A 27,993-nucleotide genomic window follows, 5' to 3' on the forward strand; every position below is an offset into this window, starting at 1 on the left:
AGCACACGTCACAACAATTATGTAACCAGTGCTCAACCAGTGCTCGCAGCTGTCCACATTAGCAAAAATGAGTTGAAGTCAATGGGTTTTTCATGAAATGGATGTTGTCAGACACATCACAGAACCATAGAATGATACAGCACAGGAGACCATCGTGTCTGTGCCGGCTCTTTGAAAGATCTATCCAATTAGTCTCACTCTCCTGCCCTTCCCCATAGCCTTGCACATTTTTCCCCTTCAAATCTTTATCCAATTCCCTTTTGAATGTTATTATTGAATCTGCTTCCACCACCCTTTCAGGCAGTGCATTCCAGATCATAACTCTCCTCGCCTCTGTTTCTTTTGCCAATCACCTTAAATCTGTGTCCTCTGGTTACCCACCCTTCTGCCACTGGAAACTGCTTCTCCTTATTTACTCTTTCAAAACTGTTCATGATTTTGAACCTCGATTAAATCTCCCCTTAACCGTCTCTGCTCTAGGAGAACAACCCCAGCTTCTCTAGTCTCTCCACATATCTGAAGTCCCACGTCCCTGGTACCATTCTAGTAAATCTCCTCTGCACCCTCTCTAAGGCCTTCACACTTCTCTGCATTAAATTGCTTCTGCCATATGTCTGTCCATTTCACCAATCCTCCTGAAGTCTGTTACTGTCCTCCTCACTGTCCTCATTTCCAAGTTTTGCGTCATCTGCAAACTTGAAAGGCCATTAATATATATCAAAAACAGCAGTGGTCCTAATACCAACCCCTGGTAGACATCACTGTACACTTCCCTCCAGTTTGAAAAACAACCGTTCACCACCACTCTCTGTTCTTTGTCTCAGCCAATTTTGTATCTGCGCTACCACTGCCCCTTTAATCCCATGGGCTTCAATTTTGCTAACAAAAAATATTATGCGGTACTTTATCAAACGCCTTTTGAAAGCCCATATACACAACATCAACTGCACTACCTTCACGAACCCTCACCGTTACTTCATCAAAGAACTCAATCAAGTTAGTCAAATACGATTTTCCTTTAACAAATCCGTGCTGGCTGTCATTTATTAACCCATATGTTTCCAAGTGACAATTAATTTTGTCTCGGATTATTATCTCTAAAAGTTTCACCACCATCGACGTTAGGCTGACTGGCCTGTACTGGCTGGGTTTATCCCTCTCCCCTTTTTTGAACAAGGGTGTAACATTTGTAATCCTCCAGTCCTCTGGCACCACACCCACATCTAAGGAGAATTGGAAGATTCTGTCTAGAGCCTCCACTATCTCCACCCTTAATTCCCTCAGCAAACTAGGATGCATCCCATCTGGAATGGGTGACTTTTCTACTTTGAGCATGCCAACCTTTTAAGTACCTCCTCTTTATTTATTTTTATCCTATCCCATTTCTCTACTATCTCCTCCTTTAATATGACATTGGCAGCATCCTGTTCTTTAGTGAAGGCAGATGCAAAGTATTCATTTAGTGCCTCAGCCACACCATCTGCCTGCTCAAGAAGATCTCCTTTTTTGTGCCTAATCGGTCCCACCCTTCCTTTGACTACCTTTTTACTATTTATATGTTTAAGAAAGGCTTTATCTGGATCTCGAGCCTGCTGGATGTCAAGAAGCATTCAGGGTAAGATAAAGCAGAAAAAGAAAGCCTATGATAGACACTGGGAACTCAATACAACGGAAAGCTTAGAGGAGTATACAAAGTGCAGGGGTGAAGTTAAAAAGCAAAGAGAGGGCATGAAAAAATATTAGCAGGTAAAAGCAAAGAAAACCCAAAGATGTTTTATAAATACATTAAGAGCAAGAGGATAACTAAGAAAAGAGTAGGGCCTATTAGAGACCAAAAAAGTAAACTATGTGTGGAGGCGGAAGATTTGGGTGTGGTTCTTAATGAATACTTTGCATCTGTCTTCACAAAAAAGAGGGATGATGTAGGGATTGAAGTTAAGGAGGAGGAGTGTGAAATATTGGATGGGATAAACATAGTGAGAGAGGAAGTATTAAGGGGATTAGCATCTATGAAAGTGGATAAATCACCAGGGCCGGATGAAATGTATCCCAGGCTGTTAAAAGAAGCCAGGGAGGAAATAGCGGAGGCTTTAACAATCATTTTCCAAACTTCACTGGATACAGGCATAATGCCGGAGGATTGGAGGACTGCTAACATTGTACCGTTGTTTAAAAAGGAAGCGAAGGATAGACCGGGTAATTACAGGCCAGTCAGCCTAACCTCGGTGGTGGGCAAATTATTGGAATCAATTCTGAGGGACAGGATAGACTGTCACTTAGAAAGGCACGGATTGATCAAGGACAGTCAGCACAGATTTGTTAAGGGGAGGTCGTGTCTGACTAATTTGATTGACAGGTAGATAAGGTGGTTAAGAAGGCATATGGAATGCTTTCCTTTATTAGCCAAGGCATAGAATATGAAAGCAGGGTTGTTACGCTGGAACTGCATAAAACACTGGTTAGGCCACAGCTTGAGTACTGTGTACAGTTCTCGTCACCACATTACAGGAAGGATGTAATTGCACCAGAGAGGGTGCAGAGGAAATTTACGAGGATGTTGCCAGGACTTGAGAATTTTAGCTCTGATGACAGATTGGATAGGCTGTGGTTGTTTTCCTTGGAACAGAGGAGGCTGAGGGGTGATTTGATTGAGGTGTACAAAATTATAAGGGGCCTAAATAGAGTGGATAGGAAGGACCTATTTCCCTTAGCGGAGGGGTCAATAACCAGGGGGCACAGATTTAAAGTGACTGGTAGAAGGATTAGAGCGGAAATTAGGAAAAATGTTTTCACCCAGAGGGTGGTGGGGGTCTGGAACTCACTGCCTGAGGGTAGTAGAGGCAGAAACCCTCAACTCATTTAAAAAATACCTGGATGTGCACCTGAAAAGCCACGACCTGCAGGGCTACGGACCAAATGCGGGAAAGTGGGATTATTCTGGGTGGCTCGTTCCTCAGCCGGCACATACACGATGGGCAGAATGGCCTCCTTCTGTGCCGTAAATTTTCAATGATTCTATGATTTTGGGTTCCCTTATATGGTACCCACTTATCTATTCTCATACATTCTCTTTGCCCCTCTTATTTACTTTTTCAGTTCTCCTCTGTACTTTCTGCATTCAGCCTGGTTATTTACTGTATTATAAGCCTGACATTTATCATAAGCCTCCTTTTTCTGTTTCATTTTAATCTCTACGTCTTTAGTCACCCAGGGAGCTCTAGCTTTGGAAGGCTTGATAACCCAAAAAGACTGACTGAAGAATTGACTATTTATTCAGCTACTTTATTTTATTCCCCTTAAGACTAAAATGGATTGAGTATAATGGTAGTGTGAATTGTGCATGGTGTATGGCATTAATAGGCTTGATGGGCAGAATGTCCTTCATTCCAAGTTCTCCTTATGTTTGTTAGTTGGCTCCACTACAACAGTCATGCCCAACCAAAATAGACCATACGAACAAACGAATTAAGAGCAGGAGTAGGCCATTCGGCCCCTCTAGCCTGCTCTGCCATTTGATAAGATCATGGCTGATCTGATTGTGACCTCAACCCTACTTTCCCCTCTACCTACTATAACCTTTGACTCCCTTGTTAATCAGGAATCTATCTAACTCAGCCTTAAAAATATTCAATGACCCTGCCTCCACCGCTCTCTGGGGAAGGGAGTTCCACAGACTCACAACCCTCAGAGAAAAAATTTCTCCTCATCTCAGTCTTAAATGGGAGACCCCTTATTTTTAAACTGTGACCCCTAGTTCTAGTCTATCCCACAAGGGGAAACATCCTCTCAGCATCTACCCCTTCTACTCCCCTCAGGATCTTATATGTTTCAATAAGATCACCTTTCATTCTTCTAAATTCCAGTGTATACAGGCCCAACTTGTCCAACCTTTCCTCATAAGATAATCCCCTCATCCCAAGAATCAGTCGAGTGAATCTTCTCTGAACCACCTCCGAAGCAATTATGTCCTTTCTTAAATAAGGAGACCAAAACTGCACACAGTATTCTAGATGTGGTCTCGCCAATGCCCTGTACAACTGTAGCAAAACATCTCTTTTTATATTCCATTCCCCTTGCAATAAATGACAACATTCCATTTGCCTTTCTAATCACTTGCTGTACCTGCATACTAACTTTTGTGATTCATGTACTAGGACACCCAGATCCCTCTGTACCTCAGAGTTCTGCAATCTCTTTCCAATTAAATAATCTACTGCTTTTCTATTCCTCCTGCCAAAGTGGACAAGTTCACATTTTCCCACATTACAACTCCATCTGACAAATTTTTGCCCACTCACTTAACCTATGTATATCCTTTGCAGACTCCTTATGTCCTCTTCACAACTTACTTTCCTACCTACCTTTGTGTCATCAGCAAATTTAGCAACCATACATTCGGTCCCTTCATCCAAGTTATTGATAAATATTATAAATAGTTGAGGCCCCAGCACTGATCCCTGTGGCATTCCACTCGTTACATCTTGCCAACCTGAAAATGACCCATTTATGCCTACTCTCTGTTTCCTGTTAGCTAACCAATCCTTTATTCATGCTAATATGTTACCCCCTACACCATGAGCTTTTTTTTGAGTAGTAGCCTTTGATGTATCACCTTGTCAAAAGTCTTCTGGAAATCCAAGTACACCACATCCAAAGCATCCCCTTTATCCATGTTGCTTGTCACTTCCACAAAGAACTCTAATAAACTCTAGAAAAAATGGTGCAATAGGATTCTTGGAAAGCTGTTGAAGGTATTGCACAATTCTGAGAAATGGTCCCTTCTGTAACACGTAGAGTATCTAATGTGATCTGTTTTCTTTGATAAAAGGTTGCTCAAAATAGTTTATCGAGGGAAAACAGCGACAGTGCAATGAAGCAGGCACACGCTGCAAGAGTTCAGTAGTATAATCCAGTCTGCGGTGCAATTTCACACACACTAAGAAATTAAAACGCCAGGTTTCTCTCACACACACACACCTTTTAGTGCCTAGTTACAAACTGCATTGGCAGAATTCTCTTGGAAAGGAAGACTCTTCAAATGAACAGGAGATTTGAAAATAATATACCCCCCACCCCAAACTAAAAGGCTGTAGAAAAGATTGATGAGATAAATTAATCAGAAGCAAATTGCACCATTGGCACTACTCAGCCTAACAAAAGCTTTTCACTGCATCCATTAACACAAGGCAACACAAGTCCATGTACAGTTTGTCTTCTTCTCCTCCCTTCCGTAAACCGAACTCAAATTGTGGAAAAGATCAATAAACATCATCAAACAGCCATACACTCTCCATAACTCAACGAAATGTGCAGAAACTTCACCTACCATTCATGAAATCTCCAGCAAAGGGCCTCATCCAAAGCAAACTGAACTAAGCAACGGCTGATTGGGAAGACACTGACAAACTTCAGACACTGTACCTATTAAAGCTCTGCAAGAGGGGTGATCTGCATACTATAACACTAGCTAGACTAGTCAGTATTATTATTTTGGAGAGAAACGGGGAAAAAATCTTTTTATTCCAAATGGATCAGTACAACCTTCCCAAATATATCACGGAAGATTAGTTGTGTGAAAGCATTTCTTGCACACTTACCATCATTTCCCACTCTTCATGTGTCCTTCAAATTTCTCCCTACAAGAATAAATTTAAAAATTAGCACTACACATATTGAATGCTGTAAGAGAACTATAGTAAATGAAAAGTGCGTAAGCAGAAACATGAGAAATCCAACTTAAAAGGACTGCAGAGGACCAGGTGCCCTATATCCATAAGGTTACATTCTCACAGTATAACTTGTGTAAAGACCATAATTTGGAGCCCCAGTTTAGGAGATGGAGATAGAAGAAAATATAAAACACAAAGGGAAAAAAGCACAGAGTTGTTGAGGCAAAGAAAAAAAAATGTTTTGTCATGCACACTTTTCATTCATAACAAAACTACTCAAAAAAATTTCCATAATCAAAATAGTGAGGTTAATTTTAATACTGTAAAGAGTTACATATATAAAACTACTAGTCCAGATTTTGAAATCATTGAACTAGGATAGCGACTAGTAGAAGTTTCTTCTCACCATTTGAGTTACTGTTTTCACCCACCACAGCCCTCTTCCCTGCCCGTTAGCTACCTCTTTGTGAAAGTAACTAGAATATCTGTATTACTGACCTCCATCTGTTGTTCACTACTCCACTATTTAGTTTAGTCGGTCTTATAAAAGTGCTTGCTCTCTTATCCTACCCTCACTCCTAACCAATTCTGTTGAAGAATTCCAACTGAAATGTTAACTGGTTTTTCAGATAGCGACTAAGCTTCTTTAGTTGACAACTTGTTCTGTATCTGCAAACACAAACTTTGACTGCAGCATATTGCCAATTAATGGGGTCTCCTTATTCCCTTACCTACCTTTCAGCTAAAAAGAAATTGAAATTTCAATTTATCAAAACATTTTCTGTTCCCAATAATAAAAAGCAGCTTTCACAACCGTGTGATGAAAATGCAGCAAATAAAGGGACCTCGACTTAAGACATCTGTTCTGTCCGTTATGATGTTCACAGAACGAAACTGCAGCTCGTCCCAACGAGGTGGACTTGGGTCTGTTTGCAAGAGCTTGGTTTTCATCTAAGAATGTTTACTCTTTAGCTTATAGTGAAGGCTGTCCCTATTATAATTAGATAGCAGGACTAACCTATTGATCCTTAAGACAAGGCGAAGCAATGGGACATTAATAATTAGAGACCTACAAATAGAAGCATAGAAAATTTACGGCACAGAAGGAGGCCATTTGGCCCATCGTGTCCGCGCCGACCGAAAATGAGCCACCCAGCCTAATCCCACTTTCCAGCACTTGATCCGTAGCCTTGTAGGTCACAGCACTTCAGGTGCACATCCAGGTACTTTTTAAATGAGTTGAGGGTTTCTGCCTCTCAGGCAGTGAGTTCCAGACCCCCACCACCCTCTGGGTGAAAAGATGTTTCCTCAGCTCCCCTCTAATCCTTCTACCAATTACTTTAAATCTATGCCCCTTCATTATTGACCTCTCTGCTAAGGGAAATAGGTCCTTCCTATCCACTCTATCTAGGCCCCTCATAATTTTGTACACCTCAATGCAGGAGTTCCTCAGGGCAGTGTCCTAGGCCCAACCATCTTCAGCTGCTTCATCAATGACCTTCCCTCCATCATAACGTCAGAAATGGGAATGTTCGCTGACGATTGCACAGTGTTCAGTTCCATTCGCAACCCCTCAAATAATGAAGCAGTCCGAGCCCGCATGCAGCAAGACCTGGACAACATCCAGGCTTGCGCTCATAAGTGGCAAGTAACATTCGCGCCAAAGAAGTGCCAGGCAATGACCATCTCCAACAAGAGAGAATCTAACCACCTCCCCTTGACATTCAACGGCATTACCATCGACGAATCCCCCACCATCAACATCCTGGGGGTCACCATTGACCAGAAACTTAACTGGACCAGCCATATAAATATTGTGGCTACAAGAGCAGGTAAGAGGCTGGGTATTCTGCGGCGAGTGCCTCACCTCCTGACTCCCCAAAGCCTTTCTACCATCCATAAGGCACAAGTCAGGAGTGTGATGGAATACACAACACTTAAGAAGCTCGACACCATCCAGGACAAAGCAGCCCGCTTGATTGGCACCCCATCCACCACCCTAAACATTCACTCAGTGTGTACCATCCACGGGATGCACTGCAGCAACTCGCCAAGGCTTCTTCAACAGCACCTCCCAAACCCGCGACCTCTACCACCTAGAAGGACAAGAGCAGCAGGCACATGGGAACAACACCACCTGCACGTTCCCCTCCAAGTCACACACAATCCCGACTTGGAAATATATCGCCATTCCTTCATCGTCGTTGGGTCAAAATCCTGGAATTCCCTTCCTAACAGCACTATGGGAGAACCTTCACCACACGGACTGCAGCGGTTCAAGAAGGCGGCTCACCACCACCTTCTCAAGGGCAATTAGGGATGGGCAATAAATGCTGGCCTCGCCAGCGACGCCCACATCCCATGAACGAATAAAAAAAAATTAAACCACCCCTCAGCCTCCTCTGTTCCAAAGAGAACAACCCAAGCCAATCCAATCTTTCCTCATAGCTAAAATTCTCTAGTCCTGGCAACATCCTTGTAATTTCCTCTGTACTCTGTCTAGTGCAATTACATCCTTCCTGTATTGTGGTGTCCAAAACTGTACACAGTACATAAGCCTCACAAGTGTTTTGGACAGTTCCACCATAACCTCCCAGTTCTTATATTCTATGCCTCGACTAATAAAGGAATGTATTCCATATGCCTTCTTAACCACCTTATCTACCTGTCCTGCTACTTTCAGGGATCTGTGGACATGCACTCAAAGGTCCCTTATTTCCTCTACACCTCTCCGTTTCCTCCCATTTATTGTGTATTCCCTTGCCTTATTTGCCCTTCCCAAATGCATTACCTCACACTTCTTCCGATTGAATTCCATTCGCCATTTTCTGCCCACCTGACCAGTCCATTGATATCTTCCTGCAGTCTACAGCTGCAGTCACTATCAACCACACGGCCAATTTTTGTATCATCTGCAAACTTCTTAATCATGCCCCCCACATTTAAGTCCAAATCATTAATACATATCACAAAAAGCAAGGGGCCTAGTCCTGAGCCCTGCGGAATCCCACTGCAAACAGCTTTCCAGTCACAAAAACACCCGTCGACCATTACCCTTTGTTTCCTGCCACTGAGCCAATACTGGTTCAGACGCAAACTACTACGGACGCTTAAAATCTGAAATAAAAACAGAAAATGCTGGACTCAGCAGGTCAGGCAGCGTCTGTGGAGAGAGAAACAGAGTTAATGTTTTAGGTCAATGACCTTTCCAGCATTTTCTGTTTTTAATACTGGTTGAGTAAAGTTTAATTTGCTTACAAGGATTTTACCAAAGAGGCTGACTAATAGTATATCTGTTAACACTAGACAAAATGCTTCAAAGCAAGAGTGTAATGAAATTATTCAAGTTCAATACAATATTATAGTTGTTACACAACTCCATAAGAAAGAATTGGCAGCAGTTTGGTGGGCTTAATAAAGTCATTCAACACAACAGTCTTCTGATGTTGTCTATGGCCTAGGATCACAATGAAAATTCCAAAGGAAATTAAAGGAAAGCCTTGACTGTATCCCGACACCTTTGCCACTTTGAAATGGCAAAGATTAAAACTGGTGTGTTTGCTGTTAAAAAGGAGTCAGACAGGGAGAACCTCTCTTCCTTTTACCATTACGTTATATCATTTGCTTTGCTCACTTGAATAATCTAGATCTGGCATTAGCCCAAGTAGGAATGTTCTCAATTTAAGAGTCACAGTTCTTGCTTTTATTAATGGTATCTTAATTAGCAACACTATCAAGATTATAACAAAGAACATCAATCTTGCAGTGATTATTGTAAAAAACGGTCTTTAGAGATAGTTTACATTTCAGAGTGGATATATTCTCCCTTGTAGTATCGAGGAATAGTTTGATGCAAAGTTTGGTCTCTTGGTGAGGTTTAGTAGGGGTATGTTGACCGGAGGTCACCGGTTAAGGTTATTGGCTTAGTACAAAGAGGAGACGAGTCAATTCTCTCTTAACTCTCAATTCGCTTTATTCACGTCGTTAGATCATATACATATAGCTTATATGTCTGGTTAGACATAGACATGCGTTTTGCACCAGGTTATACAGTTTTATACCCAAACTAGGATCTAAACGCACACCCACTAGGTTTCTTTGACACTCCCCGGGTGGTCACAGAACATAAAGGCTAATACCCGAAAAGGAGAGCTGACGAATGCCAGGCATTCCGTTCTCTATCTCTCTCGACGTCGTCTCTATGTCCCTGACGTAGGTTCTTCCACTTCCACGATGGTTGGTCTCTGGAGTCTTCGCTCTGGCTCCACGCCCCAGATTCTTCATTCTTATTCCGAATCTTATCTCTTCAAGCTGTGCTGTCTCTCTCTCCCTTTGGTTTAGGCTTGCTCGCCTAGTCTGTGTCTTCTCCTCATTGGCTCTGTCCCAAGGACTTAGGTAGCATTACCTCATTACTCCTTTTCTAAATACGGACTTGTGTCTTATCACATCTCCTTTGTCTTTCACAAAACTTAGCTAATTCAAACCGGTTCCAGCCAGCTCAGGCCAGCGACTGAACTCAGGTTACTTCAGTTCAAAAGTTGCTTTCGCCTGTGTGTCAGCAGTTCAGAATCTCAGTAGTTTCTGCATCCCCTGGCCAACAGGTAGACAGATGGAAATGCTGAAAAGCTGCCTTAAATACTTTGGAAGACTGTCTCATAGCAATCTAGAATGTGTCCATTACCAGCATTAACAGAGTGTAAGACAACCACTTGATGACTTTTGATATAATTTTAACACTATTCTGTATTCCTCTACTTGGGAAGGAAAAGAGACAACATTATCCAAACTGGAAATAAAATTTACCTTACCTATCAGGAGGATGTTTGGAAGTCTCGTGGAAATCCAACAAACCTGGTATGCTTGCCCTTTTTTTTTAAAAAAGAAACCCAATTTCCGAGAAGATCAAGAGGCTACCGACAAATATCGCACCCCCGCTCCTCCCCACTTCTTGCTGTACATTGGCCTACACAGAGGAAAAGTAGAAAAATTAATTGGAAAGCCTATGAAAATCACTGTGGACAAATATCAGATCAGGTTGTTGACATGTCACATTCGTACTCTAAAAGTTATCGAGTATTAAATAACTGGCTCCATGCTGAAAGTAGCTTTCAACAGAGACAGCTCATTAATGCTTTACTTCTACAAACATTTCCTGCCTGAGGATCTAACTCCTGCAATGGATGACAGGCTTACTTTATCTCAAAGGTTCACACCTTCATAACCTCTTAAGCTCAACTTTCGCAATACCCTCCTTGCTAGCCTTCCAAGCTCCACGTTACATAATCTCCAATTCAATGAACAGTCCACCACCCAGATCCTGTCCTGCACTCATGTTCATTTATCACTCCACTGACTCCCAAAGCACTAATTCAAAATTCTTGTTTAAAAGTTCCTTAACGGCCTTGCACCAACCCCCCCCACCAACTGTTGCAACTTCCTTTAGTTCAAATGCTAGTACTCGCCCTCCATACTTTCAACATTAGCTTCTTGTTCCTCTCTCACCCTCCCTTCATCTTTAACATAGAAACAGAAGCATCAGTAGGCCAAAGGGCCCCTCGCGCCTGCTCCACCATTCAATAAGATCATGGCTGATCTTCTACCTCAACTCCACTTTCCTGCCCTATCCCCATATCCCTTGATTCCCTTAGTGTCCAAAAATCAATCGATCTCAATCTCAAATATACTCAACCGCTGAGCAATCACAGCCCTCTGCGGTAGAGAATTCCAAAGATTCACAACTCTCTGAGTGAAGAAATTTTTCCTCATCTCAGTCCTAAATGGCCGACTTCTTATCTTGAGACTATGTCCCCTAGTTCTAGACTCTGCAGCCAGGGGAAACAGCCTCTCAGCATCTACCCTGTCAATCCCTTTAAGAATGTTATACCTTTCAATGAGATCACCTCTCATTCTTCTAAACTCCAGAGAGTATAGGCCCATTTTACTCAATCTCTCCTCATAGGACAACTATCTCATCCCAGTAATCAATCTAGTGAACCTTCGTTGCACCTCCACTAAGGCAAATATATCCTTCCTTAGGTAAAAGGCCAAAACTTCAGCCTTGACCCTATACTCAAACTCTCTCACTGAACCCCTCCACCTTGCTATCTGCCCACCTTCACAAACCTCAAAAAAATTTCTTTGACCATGCCTTCAGTCAATGCTTCTAACTACCACTATTAATGTGGTTAATTCCCCTACTTCATTAAATATGTTTACTATGTTAAAGACATAAGCAAATGTAAATTGGTGGTGTCGTTGAGATGCGAAGAATACTGGAAATCTAGTTAGTGTCCATTCCTTAAAGATATTCATATTAAAAGGCACATGATGATCTTGAACCACACATTGTCCAGGTTAAAATTAAAATTAAAATTATGGAGATCAGGTGTACCCCTGGCTCATGTAATGTGAATGTCACAGAAAAATCAATCACCTATGTTAGAGAATAAATTGGAAAAACATAAACAATTATTTTAAGCGATAAAAAAGAAAGCAAAGTTGCATTTTTGGCTTTGTGATGGATGTCATAAGAAATGGAGAAGTCCTTGACACTGAACATGACAGAAATGTCTAGAAAATCATTACTGGGTTTTCCACAAAATTGTTATAATATTGGATATCAAGGCAATATTATACCAATTTTGTGGCAAACCCAGTAATGATTTTCTAGACATTTCTCTCATATTCAGTGTCGAGGACCACTCCTGTAAGCCGGTCCTCATTCGTACAAACCGGTATGATTTTATATACACAACTCTGGTAATGTAGCGTAGCCCAGGGTTGAACAGACTATTACCGTGCTTTTCTACTGGAAATGGCGAGAGTCCAGTCATGTTTGCCTAGCCTTCAGATAACAAAGAATGCAGAACGTAGATTTTATTTGATTATGGATCAATTTATACACCTTCATACAAAAATAAGCAACACCGCCAATTCTCCTAATAATACCGAACCCAGAACAAGGTCCATATCGCAAAACATAAGATATGAGATTTTGTCGACCCACGGGAGTTTTTGCTTGCTTACTTCTACATAGGCTATAGTGATGAACTGGCAGAAAGCTGCCAAATACATCTCTCTGCCTGGACAAAGAGGTGTTAAATCAACCCCTACCCCAGAGACAATATATGGTCATCCCCCATCAAGAGAACCAGGTTACTCGAGATCAAGGCAGGCATTCGGGAATGCTCATCAACAAAAGCTACAATGGGGCCTGGCTGGTTTTTATGCAGAACAAAGGCTGGCTCTTATAACCCAGCCATTAGGAATGACAATATGCATCAACAGCATCCAGGCCTGAAAACACAATCAAAACAGTTAGTAATGGGCTGTAACAAAAACAGACCTACGGCATCTCCATTCACACAAGGAATGTAGATTCCCTCCTAACCTAGAGTTAACTTGCCTGCACTACGCAAAAAAGTGACCATCAAAATCCCATAGATGATAAAAATACAAATTTTTCTATCCATTACAACTCCATCTAGTCACTTTGAATATTTAATGCTTCATGTACACTATGTCTTTAGTTATGAGTCCAATTAAATTTTCCCCATCGATAACAAGAATTTTAGTCTTTAGATGATCTTTTTCTAAATATGCAGTTATGAAATACAACACTGAAGATTTGTAACTGGACCATTTAGTAACCTGGAAATGGACATAGTTTATGTGCATGTCTACAGGCTATATATATATGGTTAACTTACATAGTTGGGGCAGAACAGACAAAACCTAGGGTGCTAGACAGTGACACTATGGGCTCCATTTTAACTCCCCCTTCCCCCCCCTCCCCACCCCTGCTCGTGAGAACCAGGCAGGGGGCAGTTAAAATGGAGCAGGGTACTAGCCCACTCCTTTGCCACCCCGCTCTGGCCTACTACAATTTTAAATTGCAGGTGGCACGGACACCCACCCAAAGCCAGTGGTGACCTCTTTAATTATGCAGATCAGCTTCCGATGATGTCATCAGGCCCAATCTGCCATTTTAACCTGAGGCCTGAGCGGGGGAGTAGTGGTGACTTCCCCACCAAGCAAAACCAGTCGGGAACAGCAGTCAGGCCCAGCAAAGTATGTTTTTTTTAAATTGTTTCCTTGTGGGCCAAGAGGAGCAGGAGTGCTCGTCCGGGCCCCACAAAAAAACCTTGGGCCTTCCCCCGCCCCCGAAGAGGATTCCCAATATCTGTTCAAATCAACCGTGTTCCCACCCATGAGTTAAAATCAAGCCCTAAATTACAGTATTAAAAAAGTTCCAGGACTAACATCTTTTCAAGGACTTCACCAAAAATAAATTCAATACTTGAAATCATTCAGATTGCGAGGTAAATGGAATGAACAAAAAATGTATAATTTTTGTTATTCATTCTCATGGCGTGGGTGTTCCTGGCAAGGCCATCCCAAACTTACTTGCCTGAGAAGTTGGCGGTGGACCTTCTTCAACTGCTGGTAGCAGTTTGATACAACTGAGGGCTTGCTAGACCACTTCAGAGAGCAGTTAAGAGTCAATCACCTTATTATACACTTTGAAGTGTGTAATAACCCAGTCACTCCTGTAGTACTTGAATCAATACAGTTTACCTCTATATTATAGTGTTTGTCTACAGCAATAGGAAAATAAAAGGAAAAGGCTCTTAGATACATTTTCTCAAACCAACAAGAGGACTTGAAACTCAATTTTCAATTAGTTTGGCCTACATTACGTCTAGATACACGAGTCAGCCAACTTCGTCCATTGAAATTCAGTTTACATTTTTTTTTACAGTCTCAGAAATATTTTCATTTTAACTGGAAGGTCTGGCAGTTCTAATGTAGTGTTTGGATTCTGTTTACATTTGTTTCAAAGCTGATTATGTCATTACTTCTTCCAAGAGACCTGAGGCCATCCAGAGTTATTTTCACAAGACTACAATGTATTTTAAGAGGGTAAACAAGAGAGGAAGATTGATGAACTTTATTTTCAAGATTCACCTGGGAGGGGAGCAAGTAAAAATAGCACTGTGCACCCTTGTGGGAGAATAAAAAGGTAGTTATGTCACATATCAGGATATTCAACTATTTTGCTGTGGACAATCTGGGTATGATTTATATTGAAGTGTTTCTTTTAAGTTAAATTGAGCTCAGAAGGGTTTAAAAATTTCCTGTGCAGCATGAAGTGGGGGAGGCGAGATGTATATTGAAACCAGACAAGCCAATCTGTGCAATACTACTTATCTTCCAATTAAACAATAAAGGTTGTCAAGTCTTTACTGCAAACTGTGTTGGGATAGCCCTATTCATTTCGGAAACAGCAGTTAGTTAACAGGGGCGTCCCTTTAGGAAAGCAGTAGTTGATTTAATTGGTAGTCCTACGGGCCAATCCCTGGACAGGGATGGGGTCAGAGGCCAAGCCCTCAACTTGCTCTCCAGAGACCAACAAAACAAGGAAATATATTCTGGGTCAGTCGGTAAGTTCTGCTGAGAGAGAGCGCAATAAGGACCTAGGCCAGACAACCTTAAGAGAACTGACCAAGAGCAAGCCTTAGTCCAAATTCAGTAACAGGGCTGACCAAAAGAAAGCACTACTAAGCCCACTAACTGGGACAATGTGGCATGGTTTATTTTTTTCTTTATTATAAGGTCAAGTTTAAGGTAAAATTGAACAATTCGTATCTGGCCTCAATTCACAAAAGTTAATGGCCCAGAAATTCGAGGACAAATTTTTGGGCGCGCGGAAGGCGCAGGGCTCACTCATTCCCTGCTCCTGAGTGAGGAGGCCCAAGGCTCCCCAGATATTGCCGGCGGAGAGTTAGGGCAATATTGGGCCACTGCTAGCGATACAGCAGCTTTTGAGGAAGTGGGTCCACGGATCAGGGATGGGGGGGGGTCCAGATATCGTGGAATCAGGTGAGGCGGGTGCGGCAGAGATCGATAATCGGGAGTAGCAGCAATGGGGGTAGGGAACTGCGGCGATCAATTCCTTTAATGTGAGGTCGGAAGGACAACTGCTCTTCTCGGCTCACATTCAGGTAAGTTACTTACCTTGGTTGGCAGGCGGTCCCTAGGGCTGGTTTCCGAGTGCAGCCAGCGATAGCGCTGGCTGCCACAGGCCAAACCAATCTTGGAGAGGGAGCCTCTAGCAGGTGGGGACATGTGCAAAGGGCCTAACACCTGCTTCAGGCGTGGGCAAAAGGCGTCTTTTGTTCTCCTTTCCCAATATGGCGGGCGGCGCACTTACGGCCGTAAATATAGACACGCTTCCTGCCCGCTATATTGGGGCTTAGTAGGTCAGTTAGCGCACAAAAAACTTGTGCTGCACTGCCAAATATACAAGTTAATCTTTTTGCCTTTTGGAAGATTGAAGAAACACATGTGGAAGCATATGCAAGATTGTGGTAACCAATTTATACAAGGGGTTTCCATTATTACAAATAACAGGCAGGTTCCTGATCATAAGAGATAAGGGATGCACTTACAACAGCGCCGGCTGACACTGAACCTTTGAGTACATCCAGGGCAGACCCGAAATTTGTAACAAATCATTTGCAACACAAGCATCTTCATAGCTAGGCCGAACTAACCACAAATTTAAAATTATACCACAGCCCAACTAGGAATTTTTTTTGAAAAAAGAGGAAACAGAAATAAAAAGTGCCAAGTCTTCCTGAGCCCATGTACCTGCTTACCACCTGAGCCTAGGAGGGCAATCAATCTTCTCTTCACTGGCCACAAGCTCTGCCTAGCATATCTCTTCTTCAGATAAGTGGCCTCCTTATTCCTCCTACCAAAATTAACCACTTCACTACATTGAATTTCATTTTTCCATTTGTCCGCCCACTCTGCAAGCCTTTTTATGTCTTCCTATATTTTGGTGCAGTCGTTCTACCTCCAATTTGGTATCATCTGCTAATTTCAACACGATTCCTCCAATTCTTGAGTCCAATTTATTTATGTATATTAGGGCCTTCTATAATCAAATAGCCTGTTGCCACTCATCATCTAAACCTGGACTGTCCAAACTACTGCCCAGAGGCCATTTGAAACATATAAGCCATGCCTACCTGGCCCCAAAGCCTCAGCAACTCATTTTCTATTTGCACTTGCACTTTCACTTCTCTGATTCGCCTGGCAGTTTGAAACACAGAAAATTGGACCAAGAGTAGGCCATTCGGCCCTTTGGGCCTGCTCCCCCATTCAAAATGATCATGGTTGATCATCAAACTCAGTACCCTGTTCTCGCTTTTTCCCCATATCCCTTTAGCATTAAGAAATATATCTATCTCCTTCTTGAATACATCTAATGACTTGGCCTCCACTGCCTTCTGTGGTAGAGAATTCCACAGGTTCACCACCCTGAGTAAAGAAATTTCTCCTCATCTCGGTTCTAAATGGTATACCCCGTATCCTGAGACTTTGACCCCTGATTCTGGACTCCCCAGCCATCGGGAACATCCTCCCTGCATCTAGTCTGTCTAGTCCTGTTAGAATTTTATATGTTTCGATGAGATCACCTCTCATTCTTCTAAACTCTAGTGAATATAGGCCTAGTCGACCCAATCTCTCCTCATACGTCAGTCCTGCCATCCCAGGAATCAGTCTGGTAAACCTTCATTGCACTCCCTCCATGGCAAGGACATCCTTCCTCAGATAAGGAGACCAAAGCTGCACACAATACTCCAGATGTGGTCTCACCAAGGCCCTGTATAACTGCAGTAAGACATCCCTGCTCCTGTACTCAAATCCTCTTGCAATGAAGGCCAACATACCATTCACCTTCCTAACTGCTTGCTGCACCTGAATGCTCGCTTCCAGCGACTGGTGTACAAGGACACCCAGGTCTCGTTGCACCTCCCCTTTTCACAATCTGTCACCATTCAGATAATAATCTGCCTTTCTACAACCAAAGTGGATTACCTCACATTTATCCACGTTATACTGCATCTGCCATGTTCTTGCCCAATCACCCAACTTGTCTAAATCACATTGGAGCCTCTTTGCATCTTCCTCACAGCTCACATTCCACCCCAGCTTTGCGTTATCTGCAAACTTGGAAATGTTACATTCAGTTCCCTCATCCAAATCATTGATATATATTGTGAATAGCTGGGGCCCAAGCACTGATCCCTGCGGTACCCCACTAGTCACTGCCTGCCACCCGGAAAAAGACCTGTTTATTCCTACTCTCTGTTTCCTGTCTGTCAACCAATTCTCAATCCATGCCAGTATATTCCCCCCAATCCCACGTGCTTTAATTTTGCACACTAACCTTTTGTGTGGGACCTTATCAAAAGCCTTCTGAAAATCCAAATACACCACATCCACTGGTTCTCCCCTATCTATTCTACTACTTACATCCTCAAAAAACTCCAATAGATTTGTTAAGCATGATTTCCCTTTCATAAACCCATGCTGACTTTGTCCAATCCCCTTAATGCCCTCCAAGTGTTTAGTTATCACATCTTTTATAATAGACTCCAGCATTTTCCCCACTACTGATGTTTGGCTAACTGGTCTGTAATTCTCTCCCTCCTATTTTAAATAGTGGGGTTACATTTGCCACCCTCCAATCGGTAGGAACTGTTCCAGAGTCTATAGAATTTTGGAAGATGATCACCAATGCATCCACTATTTCCAGGGCCACTTCCTTTAGTACTCTGGGATGTAGATTATCAGGCCCTGGGGATTTGTCAGCCTTTAGCCCCATTAATTTTCCTAGCACTATTGTTTTACTAAATACTGGTTTCCTTCAGTTCCTCCCTCTCACTAAACCCTTGGTTCCCTAACATTTCTGGGAGGTTATTTGTGCCCTCCTTTGTGAAGACAGAACCAAAGTATGTGTTTAATTGTTCTGCCATTTCTTTGTTCCCCATTAGAATTTCCCCCATTTCTGACTGTAAGGGACCTACATTTGTCTTCACTAATCTTTTTCCCTTGACATATTTATAGAAGCTTTTACAGTCAGTTTTTATGTTCCCTGCTAGTTTACTCTCATACTCTATTTTCCCCTCTTAATCAATCTCTTTGTCCTCCTTTGCTGAATTCTGAACTGCTCCCAATCCTCAGGCTTGCTGCTTTTTCTGGCAATTTTATATGTCTCCTCTTTGGATTTAATACTATCCCTAATTTCTTTTGTAAGCCACGGATGAGCCACCTTTCCTGTTTTACTTTTGCGCCAGACAGAAATGAATAATTATTGTAATTCCTGCTCACATTCTTTAAATATTAGCCATTGCCTATCCACCGTCATCCCTTTTAGTAAAGTTCCCCAATCTATCATAGCCAACTCGCACCTCATACTTTCGTAATTTCCTTTATTTAGATTCAGGAACCTAGTTTTGGATTCAACTACTTCACTCTCCATCTTAATAAGGAATTCTATCATGTTATGGTCGCTCTTCCCTAAGGGACCCCGCACAACAAGACTGTTAATTAATACTTTCTCATTGCACAATACCCAGTCTAGGATCGCCGGTTCTCTAGTTGGTTCCTCAACGTATTGGTCTAGAAAACCATCATGTACACACTCCAGGAATTCCTCCACCACAGTACTATTGCCAATTTGGTTTGACCAATCTATATGTAGATTAAAGTCACCCATGATTATAGTTGTACCCTTCTTGCATGCGTCTCTAATTTCCTGTTTAATGCCCTCCCCTACATCTCCACTACTGTTTGGGGGCCTATAGACAACCTCCATCAACGTTTTCTGCCCCTTTGTGTTTCTTAGCTCCACCCATACAGTTTCCACATCGTGATTTTCCGAGCCAATATCCTTCCTTGCTATTGCATTGATTTCCTCCTTTACTAACAACACTACCCCACCTCCTTTCCCTTTTTGCCTGTCCTTCCTAAATATTGAATATCCCTGGATGTTCAGTTCCCATCCTTGGTCACCCTGCAGCCACGTCTCCATAATCACAACTATATCATAACCGTTAATATCTATCTGCGCTGTTAATTCATCTAGCTTATTGCGAATGCTCCGCGTTTTAAGATACAATGCCTTTAGACTTGTCTTTTTAAGATTGCTAGTCATCTTGGTTTTATTTTGTACTATGGCCCTATTTGTTTTTCGCCCTTGTTTTCTCTGCCCTCCACTATTGCTTCTTCCCTTTCTGTCTTTTGTTTCTATCCTTGTTTCCCCCTCCACTGTCTCCCTGCTCAGGTTCCCATCCCCCTGCCATTCCAGTTTAAACCTTCCCCAACAGCACTAGCAAACACCCATTGAGGACATCGGTCTCGGTCCTGCTCGGGTGTAACCCCTCCCGCTTCTACAGGTCCCACCTTCCCCAGAACCGGTCCCAATGACTCAGGAATCTAAATCCCTCCCTCCTACACCATCCCTACAGCCACGCATTCATCTGGTCTATTCTCCTGTTCCTATACTCACTAGCACATGGCACTGGTAGTAATCCTGAGATCACTACCTTTGAGGTCCTGCTTTTTAATTTATCTCCTAACTCCTTAAATTCACCTTGCAGGACCTTATCCCTTTTATTTAAAACCTATGTCGTTGGTACCGATATGGACCACGACTACTAGCTGTTCACCCTCCCCCTCCAGAATGCCCTGCAGCCGCTCCCTGACATCTTTGACTCTAGCACCAGGGAGGCAGCATACCATCCTGGAGTCACGTTTGCGGCCACAGAAACGCCTATCTGTTCCCCTTACAATTGAATCCCCTGTCAATATAGCCCTGCCACTCTTATTCCTCCCTCCCTGCGTAGCAGAGCCTAGCGCGGTGCCACGAACTTGGCTCTTGCTGATTTCCCCTGATAACCCATCTCCCCCAACAGTATCCAAAGCGGTATATCGTTTGAGAGGGAGATGGCTCCAGGGGACTCCTGCTCTACCTGCATAGTGATTTCATTCTGCCTGGCGGTCACCCATTTCCTTTCTGCTGCGTAATCTTTACCTGCTGTGTGACCACCTCACTGAACGTGCTATCCACGATTATCTCAGCATCACGAATGCTCCACGGTGAATCCACCCGCAGCTCCAGCTCCGAAATGCGGTTAGCCATTAGCTGCAGCTGGACACACTTCCTGCACACATGGTCGCCTGGGACACCGGTAGTGTCCATGAGTCCCCACATAGTGCAGGAGGAGCATATCACGGGTGCGAGCTCTGCTGCCATGACTTGCCTTAGACTCAGACTGCGTTAACCTCTCGGACTCTCTTCCCGCTCTCGAGATTCCCCTTTTGCACTGAGCTCACCTCTCGAACTCTCCTTTTACACCGCGCTCACCTCTCGGACTCTCCTCTCGCTCTTGGGACTGTCCTTTTACACTGCACTCATCTCTCGGACTCTCCTCTCGCTCTCGGACTCTTTTACACCACGCTCACCTCTCGGAAAAGTTAGGCTGTCTGTGCTGTTCCTTGTTGCTGGGCACCTCTTAAATTTACTGGTGATTAAACAGCCCTGGGAACAGACCTTCCCAAAGTATCAGGCCAGCAAAAAAGGCGAACTGAATATCCAAAGTATAAAAGATAAGCAAAGCATTCAAAATTGGGAAAACCAGGAGCAGTAAGAAATCAAGTCAGTTTTTGGGAAGGAAAAGTTTAGAAATTAGCTTTCTAAAGATTAGTGATCTATAAATTCTCATTGATAATAGTATAAACATGTAAGTTTGTATTAATTGTACTGAGTTAGGATATGACTGCAAGTTGAATACAGTTCTGAATAAAATAAATGAAGGACAAATGGAGCAACGGCTGTAAATGGAGCAGCTTAACATTACAACAGATTTTAGAAGATTTTTTTTCCACACATGGACAGGTATGACTCGCAGCATCACAGAAGTTTTCAACTATTTAACCATGTTGCCTAGATCAATGCCCACTGCTACTTTTCCAAAGCCATCCAACCGTCCAAATGCTATTACATAGTGCAACAAGCTTTCTGAAAATCCTAACAAATACCCCAGTGACCAATATCCTTGATCTGCAGAACCTGCGAAAGAATGAAATAGTTGACTCCTCTAAACACTTGTAGCCTTATGGAACAACATCTGGTTATCATCTGGGGTACCAAGGTCCTAAGATTTCCCTGTTCTTGAGGACTCAGTGCTCCCCAAAGCCTTTCTCATTTCACCTCTAATGCAATGTCCTCAATATGAGGAAAACTGGGCTCCAGTCTTTTCTGGCACTTAGCCTATCTATAAAATTAATATTCCCAATTTTGCATTTGAAATGAGAATAATCAGACTTTTTAACAATCACAGTGGATACCAACTTTGACTGTATTACTATAGGCTTTGTTGTGCGACAGATATGTTGTACTAAAGCAAGCACTGGTAGACTCTCCATTCTTAAGATTGGTGTTTAGATGAAACGATACAAGCCGTTTAGTTCAGAACTTTAGCTTAAATTGAAAACCTGTATCAAGGGAGGGCAAGGGTGGATTTAGTTGCAGTTTCTATACATTGACAATACCAGACAACTGTGCTCAAGCCAGAATCTGAATTTTGACCTTTTATTTTCCCACCTGACCTGTTCAGAGGATTAGACTTAATTAGTTTTATTAAAACAGGAGAAATAGATCATAAGTAGTTGCCATATTACATTATCCAAGTTGAATCCTGAGAGACTAGATTATGCTAGTTTATCGGAAAGTCTCTAACCTCCTTATTCCCAACCACCACCCATACTGCTCGCACTGTAGATGAATTCAGGTGTTTTTCCTCTTGGGGAGAGCACAGAAGAAATCTGACTTCAGTAAGCAGACAATCCTGCACATTGTCAAAATGGGCTTAATGTTGTACTACACTTCCCAGACAGCAGCGGTACTAATGCAGTATTTTGGTGCAAAAACGGGGGCTGGGGGAAAGGAGAAGACTCTCACTACCTTCCAAATTAAAACCTAACCACCCGGTGAGAAGAGTTCTATTTTAGTAATCTATCCTCCTCACTTTCACTCCTCTGCAGCTGGCCAAATTTGAACTGCCTTCAAACATTTAATGTTCATCACCATTTTGTAATTTCTGTATGACACCAAACCTACAAATGTACTTCCACACTACTCACTGAAAGGTGGCGCATTTCCTTACACAATTAATAATCTAAAGGTTTATTAAAAGGACAAGGTATCAATACTCCAGGATACAGAACAGTCCTTGAGCATGAGAACTCACTTTGTGCAGTATCCATGTTACTAATTCCTGTGAAAGCAGACTAGCAGATCGCTAACTCACCAAAACTAGTGAAGGATAACCCTGAGCAGGGCATTTGTTTTGCAGTCAAAGCTAAGACGGCTTATAAAGTCAAGAGAATCATTGGGTATCTCATGACTGAAACCGAACCAAAAAAATTGCTATGCCGTCTTTATCAGTGCTCCATTAGGACAAACAAAAATTAAATCAAGGAATAGTTACAATAACCTTGAATGAGGCATCACCATGACACAAAATAAAGCGACTAGCTCATTTTTCATGATTTCAGTGTTCAAGTAGCACAGATTAGAGAGTGGAAGAAATTAGTTGTGAAGTTTTGACTGTACCAAATGTCAGAGGGTTACAGAAATTCTGCATTCACAATTTATATGGATTAAGAACATAAGAAATAGGAGCAGGAGTAGGCCATACGGCCCGTCGAGCCTGCTCCGCCATTAGCGGATCTTCGACCTCAACTCCATTTTCCCGCCTGATCCCCATATCCCTTGATTCCCTTAAGAGTCCAAAAATCTATCCATCTCAGCCTTGAACATACTCAACGACTTAGCACCCACAGACCTCTGGGATAGAGAATTCCAAAGATTTACAACCCTCTGAGTGAAGAAATTTCTCCTCATCTCAGTCCTAAATGGCCGACCCCTTATCCTGAGACAATGCTCCCTAGTTCTAGACTCTCCAACCATGGGAAACAACCTCTCAGCATCTACCCTGTCAAACCCCCTCAGAATCTTATATGTTTCAATGAGATCACCTCTCATTCTTCTAAACTCCAGTATAGGCCCATTCTACTCAATAATTATAATGCCCAAACACCAGGTTAAAATGTCCAACACAGAAATCCTGGTTCAAGCTGAGGAAATTGAAGCTATGCTGATTAAGTCTGCAATAGTCTACATTACAACAGTGACTACACTTCAAAAGTACTTCAGTGGCTGTAAAGCAGTTTGGGACATCCTGAGGTCATGAAAGGCACTATATAAAGACCAGCCACGTTGTCAGGATGTGCAGGACCCGGAAGGCTAGTCTTAGTCTTAATACTCTCGGAAAGAAAAGACATGTAGGTAGCACAGAATATTCTGCCTCATGTGCGCCGCAGACACAGATCCACATGCACAATTCTCCATTTCAGCTACATTTTTGGAAAAGGCAAACAGCAGATCCCAGATACTTCCCTAAAGGAAAGGAAAGGGGAAAACGACCCTGTATTGCACCTTTTTGAGTAGTACTACCAGCTGACCTATGTGGCGGTCACCTGCCTAACCTTTGGGAAAAAAGAATTCATACACTTGTAACACCTTTAATCCAACAAAACATCACAAGGCATTTCACAGGGCAAATCAGACACCAGGCAGAAATTCAGAGGTTAAGAGACCAAAAGCGAGGTCAAAGAAGTAGATCTGTGGCAGCTATTGAAAATGGGGCAAAGCCCCATAACAAGGCAGAGGAGTTTAGGAAATGAGTTCAAGAGCATTGGGATGCAGGTGCAGCAGGTGATCAAGAAAGCCAACGGAATGTTGGCTTTTATTGCTAGGGGGATAGAATATAAAAACAAGGAGGTATTGCTGCAGTTATATAAGGTATTGGTGAGACCGCACCTGGAATACTGCATACAGTTTTGGTCTCCATACTTAAGAAAAGACATACTTGCTCTCGAGGCAGTACAAAGAAGGTTCACTCGGTTAATCCCGGGGATGAGGGGGCGGACATATGAGGAGAGGTTGAGTAGATTGGGACTCTACTCATTGGAGTTCAGAAGAATGAGAGGCGATCTTATTGAAACATATAAGATTGTGAAGGGTCTTGATCGGGTGGATGCAGTAAGGATGTTCCCAAAGATGGGTGAAACTAGAACTAGGGGGCATAATCTTAGAATAAGGGGCTGCTCTTTCAAAACTGAGATGAGGAGAAACTTCTTCACTCAGAGGGTGGTAGGTCTGTGGAATTTGCTGCCCCAGGAAGCTGTGGAAGCTACATCATTAGATAAATTTAAAACAGAAATAGACAGTTTCCTAGAAGTAAAGGGAATTAGGGGTTATGGGGAGCGGGCAGGAAATTGGACATGAAGCTGAGTTCGGATCGGTCAATGCCCTGTGGGTGGCGGAGAGGGCCCAGGGGCTATGTGGCCGGGTCCTGCTCCGACTTCTTGTGTTCTTTAGATTTGTGGTTGGGATCAGATCAGCCATGATCTTATTGAATGGCGGAGCAGGCTCGAGGGGCCGATTGGCCTACTCCTGCTCCAATTTCTTATGTTCTTATGTTCTTATGATAAGATACCTGAAAGCTCTGCCACTAACAGACTGAGAAGAATGGTGGGTGAAAACTGGGAGGTAGCATTGCAGGATGTTACTGAGGTTGGGCAGGGCAAGGTGGTGGAGGGATTTGTAAACAATGGGGAAGATTTTGAGATAAAACTACTGTCAGCCCGTAGAGGTCAGCAAGGACATGACTGGATGCAAGCAGTCAAGGTCTGGATGAGGTCAAGTTCAAGAGGCAAGGAGGAAATGGTATAGGGGGATAGCTCCAGAATTTACACAATTTTTAAAAATGCCAATGGTTGATTTAACAGATGTCATCTCCACCTTTTCCAAAAGGAAAAGGAGCAATTAATTTGTATGTGTGTGTCAATTAATTTGAATGTATGTGTGGTGGTGGGGGATGTGTGTGCGTGATCACGTGTACGTGCAGGGGGGTGGTGGTGTATGTGTGGGGGGGCGTTGGGGGTATGGGAGGGTGGGGGGGCGTTGGGGATATGGGAGGGTGGGGGGGCGTGGGTATGGGCAGGTGTGTGGGGGGGGTTTGTGTGTTTTGGTTGTTTGGCAGACTTCTGAAAAGCAATGTGCTTAAGCAAAATATTTTTTTTAAATGTGCATTTTTTTTAAACTAGGGTGTTATATAATTACTAAACATAAGTGTGTGCTGGAAAATACTCGCCCATTACCTTTCTATTATCGTCTGCCTTTCGAAAACTTTGAACTACCTTGACCTCAAAGGGTGATGGTGCAGGATTGATGGTGAGGGGGTGATGGTGTGGGGTTTGGGGGTAAGGGTGAGAGAGTTGGAGGTGGGTGGTTATGTGCAGGCTTGGGGTTTGGGGGTGAGGGTGTGGTGATGGATTGGGTGCAGGTGGTGGGCGGGTTGGGGAGTGGTGTTGAGGTGCGGATGTGGGGGTTCGGTGGTGGGGTTTGGGGGTGATGGGCAGGAGGTGTTCAGGGATGTGGATAGTGCGGGAGGGTGTGCGGTTGTTCGGGGTGCGGGTTTAGGGGTCAGGCAGTGGGGTTTGGGGGTGTGGGTGTATGGTTTGAGCTTGTATGATTGTTCGCGGTGCGGGTTTGATGGTGTGGTAGTGGGATTTGGGAGGTGGTGCCCAGCACTTTTGAGGGTGCGGGTGTACGGTTTTGGTGGTGGAGTTTGGGTATGAGGGTATGGGGTTGCTAGGCGGGTTTAAGGGGTGCTGGTGGGGTGGGCGGATGCGAGGCATGGGGTGCGCGATTTCGGGGTGCAGATGCGGGTGTTTGGCGGTTGATGGTGGGATGGGCGAGAGTGGGGTTTGGGGGTGCGGATGCGGCGGTTGGTGGTGGGGTGAGCGGGGTTTGGGGGTGCAGGTGGTTGATGGTGGGGGTGCGGCGTTTGAGGGTGCGGGGGATGACAGTGGGGTTGCGGGGTTGATGGTGGGAGTTTGGGGGCGCGGGGGTTGATGGTGGGAGCTTGGGGGCGCGGGGGTTGATGGTGGGAGCTTGGGGGCGCGGGGGTTGATGGTGGGAGCTTGGGGGCGCGGGGGTTGATGGTGGGAGCTTGGGGGCGCGGGGGTTGATGGTGGGAGCTTGGGGGCGCGGGGGTTGATGGTGGGAGCTTGGGGGCGCGGGGGTTGATGGTGGGAGCTTGGGGGCGCGGGGGTTGATGGTGGGAGCTTGGGGGCGCGGGGGTTGATGGTGGGAGCTTGGGGATTGATAATGGGGGTTTCAGGGGTTGAGGGGAGTTGATGGTGGGGTTTTTGGGGGTGCGGGGGTTGACGGTGGGTGTTTGGGGGCGCGGGGGTTGACGGTGGGAGTTTGGGGGCGCGGGGGTTGACGGTGGGTGTTTGGGGGCGCGGGGGTTGACGGTGGGGGTTTGGGGGTGCGGGGATTGATGGCGGGGGTTTTGGGGTGCGGGGGTTGATGGTGGGGATTTGGGGGTGCGGGGGTTGATGGTGGGGATTTGGGGGTGCGGGGGTTGATGGTGGGGGTTTGGGGGTGCGGGGGTTGATGGTGGGGGTTTGGGGGTGCGGGGTTGATGGTGGGGGTGCGGGGTTGATGGTGGGGGTTTGGGGGTGTGGGGGTTGATGGTGGGGTGCAGGGGTTGATGGTGCGGAGTTTGATGGTGGGGGTTTGGGGGTGCGAGGTTTGATGGTGGGGTTTTGGGGGTGTGGGGTTGATGGTGGGGTGCAGGGGTTGGGGGTGCAGGGGTTGATGGTGGGTGTTTGGGGTTGCGTGGGTTGATGGTGGTGGTTTGGGGGCGCGGGGGTTGACGGTGGGAGTTTGGGGGCGCGGGGGTTGACGGTGGGAGTTTGGGGGCGCGGGGGTTGACGGTGGGAGTTTGGGGGCGCGGGGGTTGACGGTGGGAGTTTGGGGGCGCGGGGGTTGACGGTGGGAGTTGGTGGCGGGGGTTTGGGGGTGCGGAGATTGATGGCGGGGGTTTGGGGGTGGGGGGGTTGACGGTGGGGGTTTGGGGGTGCGGGGGTTGACGGTGGGGGTTTGGGGGCGCGGGGGTTGATGGCGGGGGCGCGGGGATTGATGGCGGGGGTTTTGGGGTGCGGGGGTTGATGGTGGGGATTTGGGGGTGCGGGGGTTGATTTTGGGGGTGCGGGGGTTGATGGTGGGGGTTTGGGGGTGCGGGGTTGATGGTGGGGGTTTGGGGGTGCGGGGGTTGATGGTGCGGAGTTTGATGGTGGGGGTTTGGGGGTTGATGGTGGGGTTTTGGGGGTGTGGGGTTGATGGTGGGGTGCAGGGGTTGATGGTGGGGGTTTGGGGCTGCGGGGTTTGATGGTGGGGTTTTGGGGGTGTGGGGTTGATGGTGGGGTGCAGGGGTTGATGGTGCGGAGTTTGATGGTGGGGGTTTGGGGCTGCGGGGGTTGATGGTGGTGGTTTGGGGGCGTGGGGGTTGACGGTGGGAGTTTGGGGGCGCGGGGGTTGACGATGGGA

The 27,993-nt window shown here is 44.6% G+C and overlaps 1 protein-coding gene and 1 long non-coding RNA gene across 4 annotated transcripts in view; one reads left to right on the forward strand and one right to left on the reverse strand.

The window, feature by feature from the left end:
* LOC137326213 (coiled-coil domain-containing protein 9-like) overlaps positions 1–27,993 on the reverse strand; it is a 299,122-nt gene that overhangs the window by 259,405 nt on the left and 11,724 nt on the right. For both annotated transcript variants that reach the window (XM_067991093.1, XM_067991092.1), the window contains exon 2: positions 5,598–5,636. In XM_067991093.1, the coding sequence (XP_067847194.1) occupies positions 5,598–5,603 (6 nt within the window). In that variant the 5' untranslated portion in view covers positions 5,604–5,636. The remainder of the gene's footprint in view (positions 1–5,597; positions 5,637–27,993) is intronic.
* LOC137326216 (uncharacterized) overlaps positions 15,035–27,993 on the forward strand; it is a 121,799-nt gene continuing 108,840 nt past the window's right edge. For both annotated transcript variants that reach the window (XR_010964139.1, XR_010964140.1), the window contains exon 1: positions 15,035–15,112. This is a non-coding gene — a long non-coding RNA (uncharacterized lncRNA). The remainder of the gene's footprint in view (positions 15,113–27,993) is intronic.

The sequence above is a fragment of the Heptranchias perlo genome, chromosome 10 (genome assembly GCF_035084215.1).
Source record: "Heptranchias perlo isolate sHepPer1 chromosome 10, sHepPer1.hap1, whole genome shotgun sequence".
NCBI lineage: Eukaryota > Metazoa > Chordata > Chondrichthyes > Hexanchiformes > Hexanchidae > Heptranchias > Heptranchias perlo.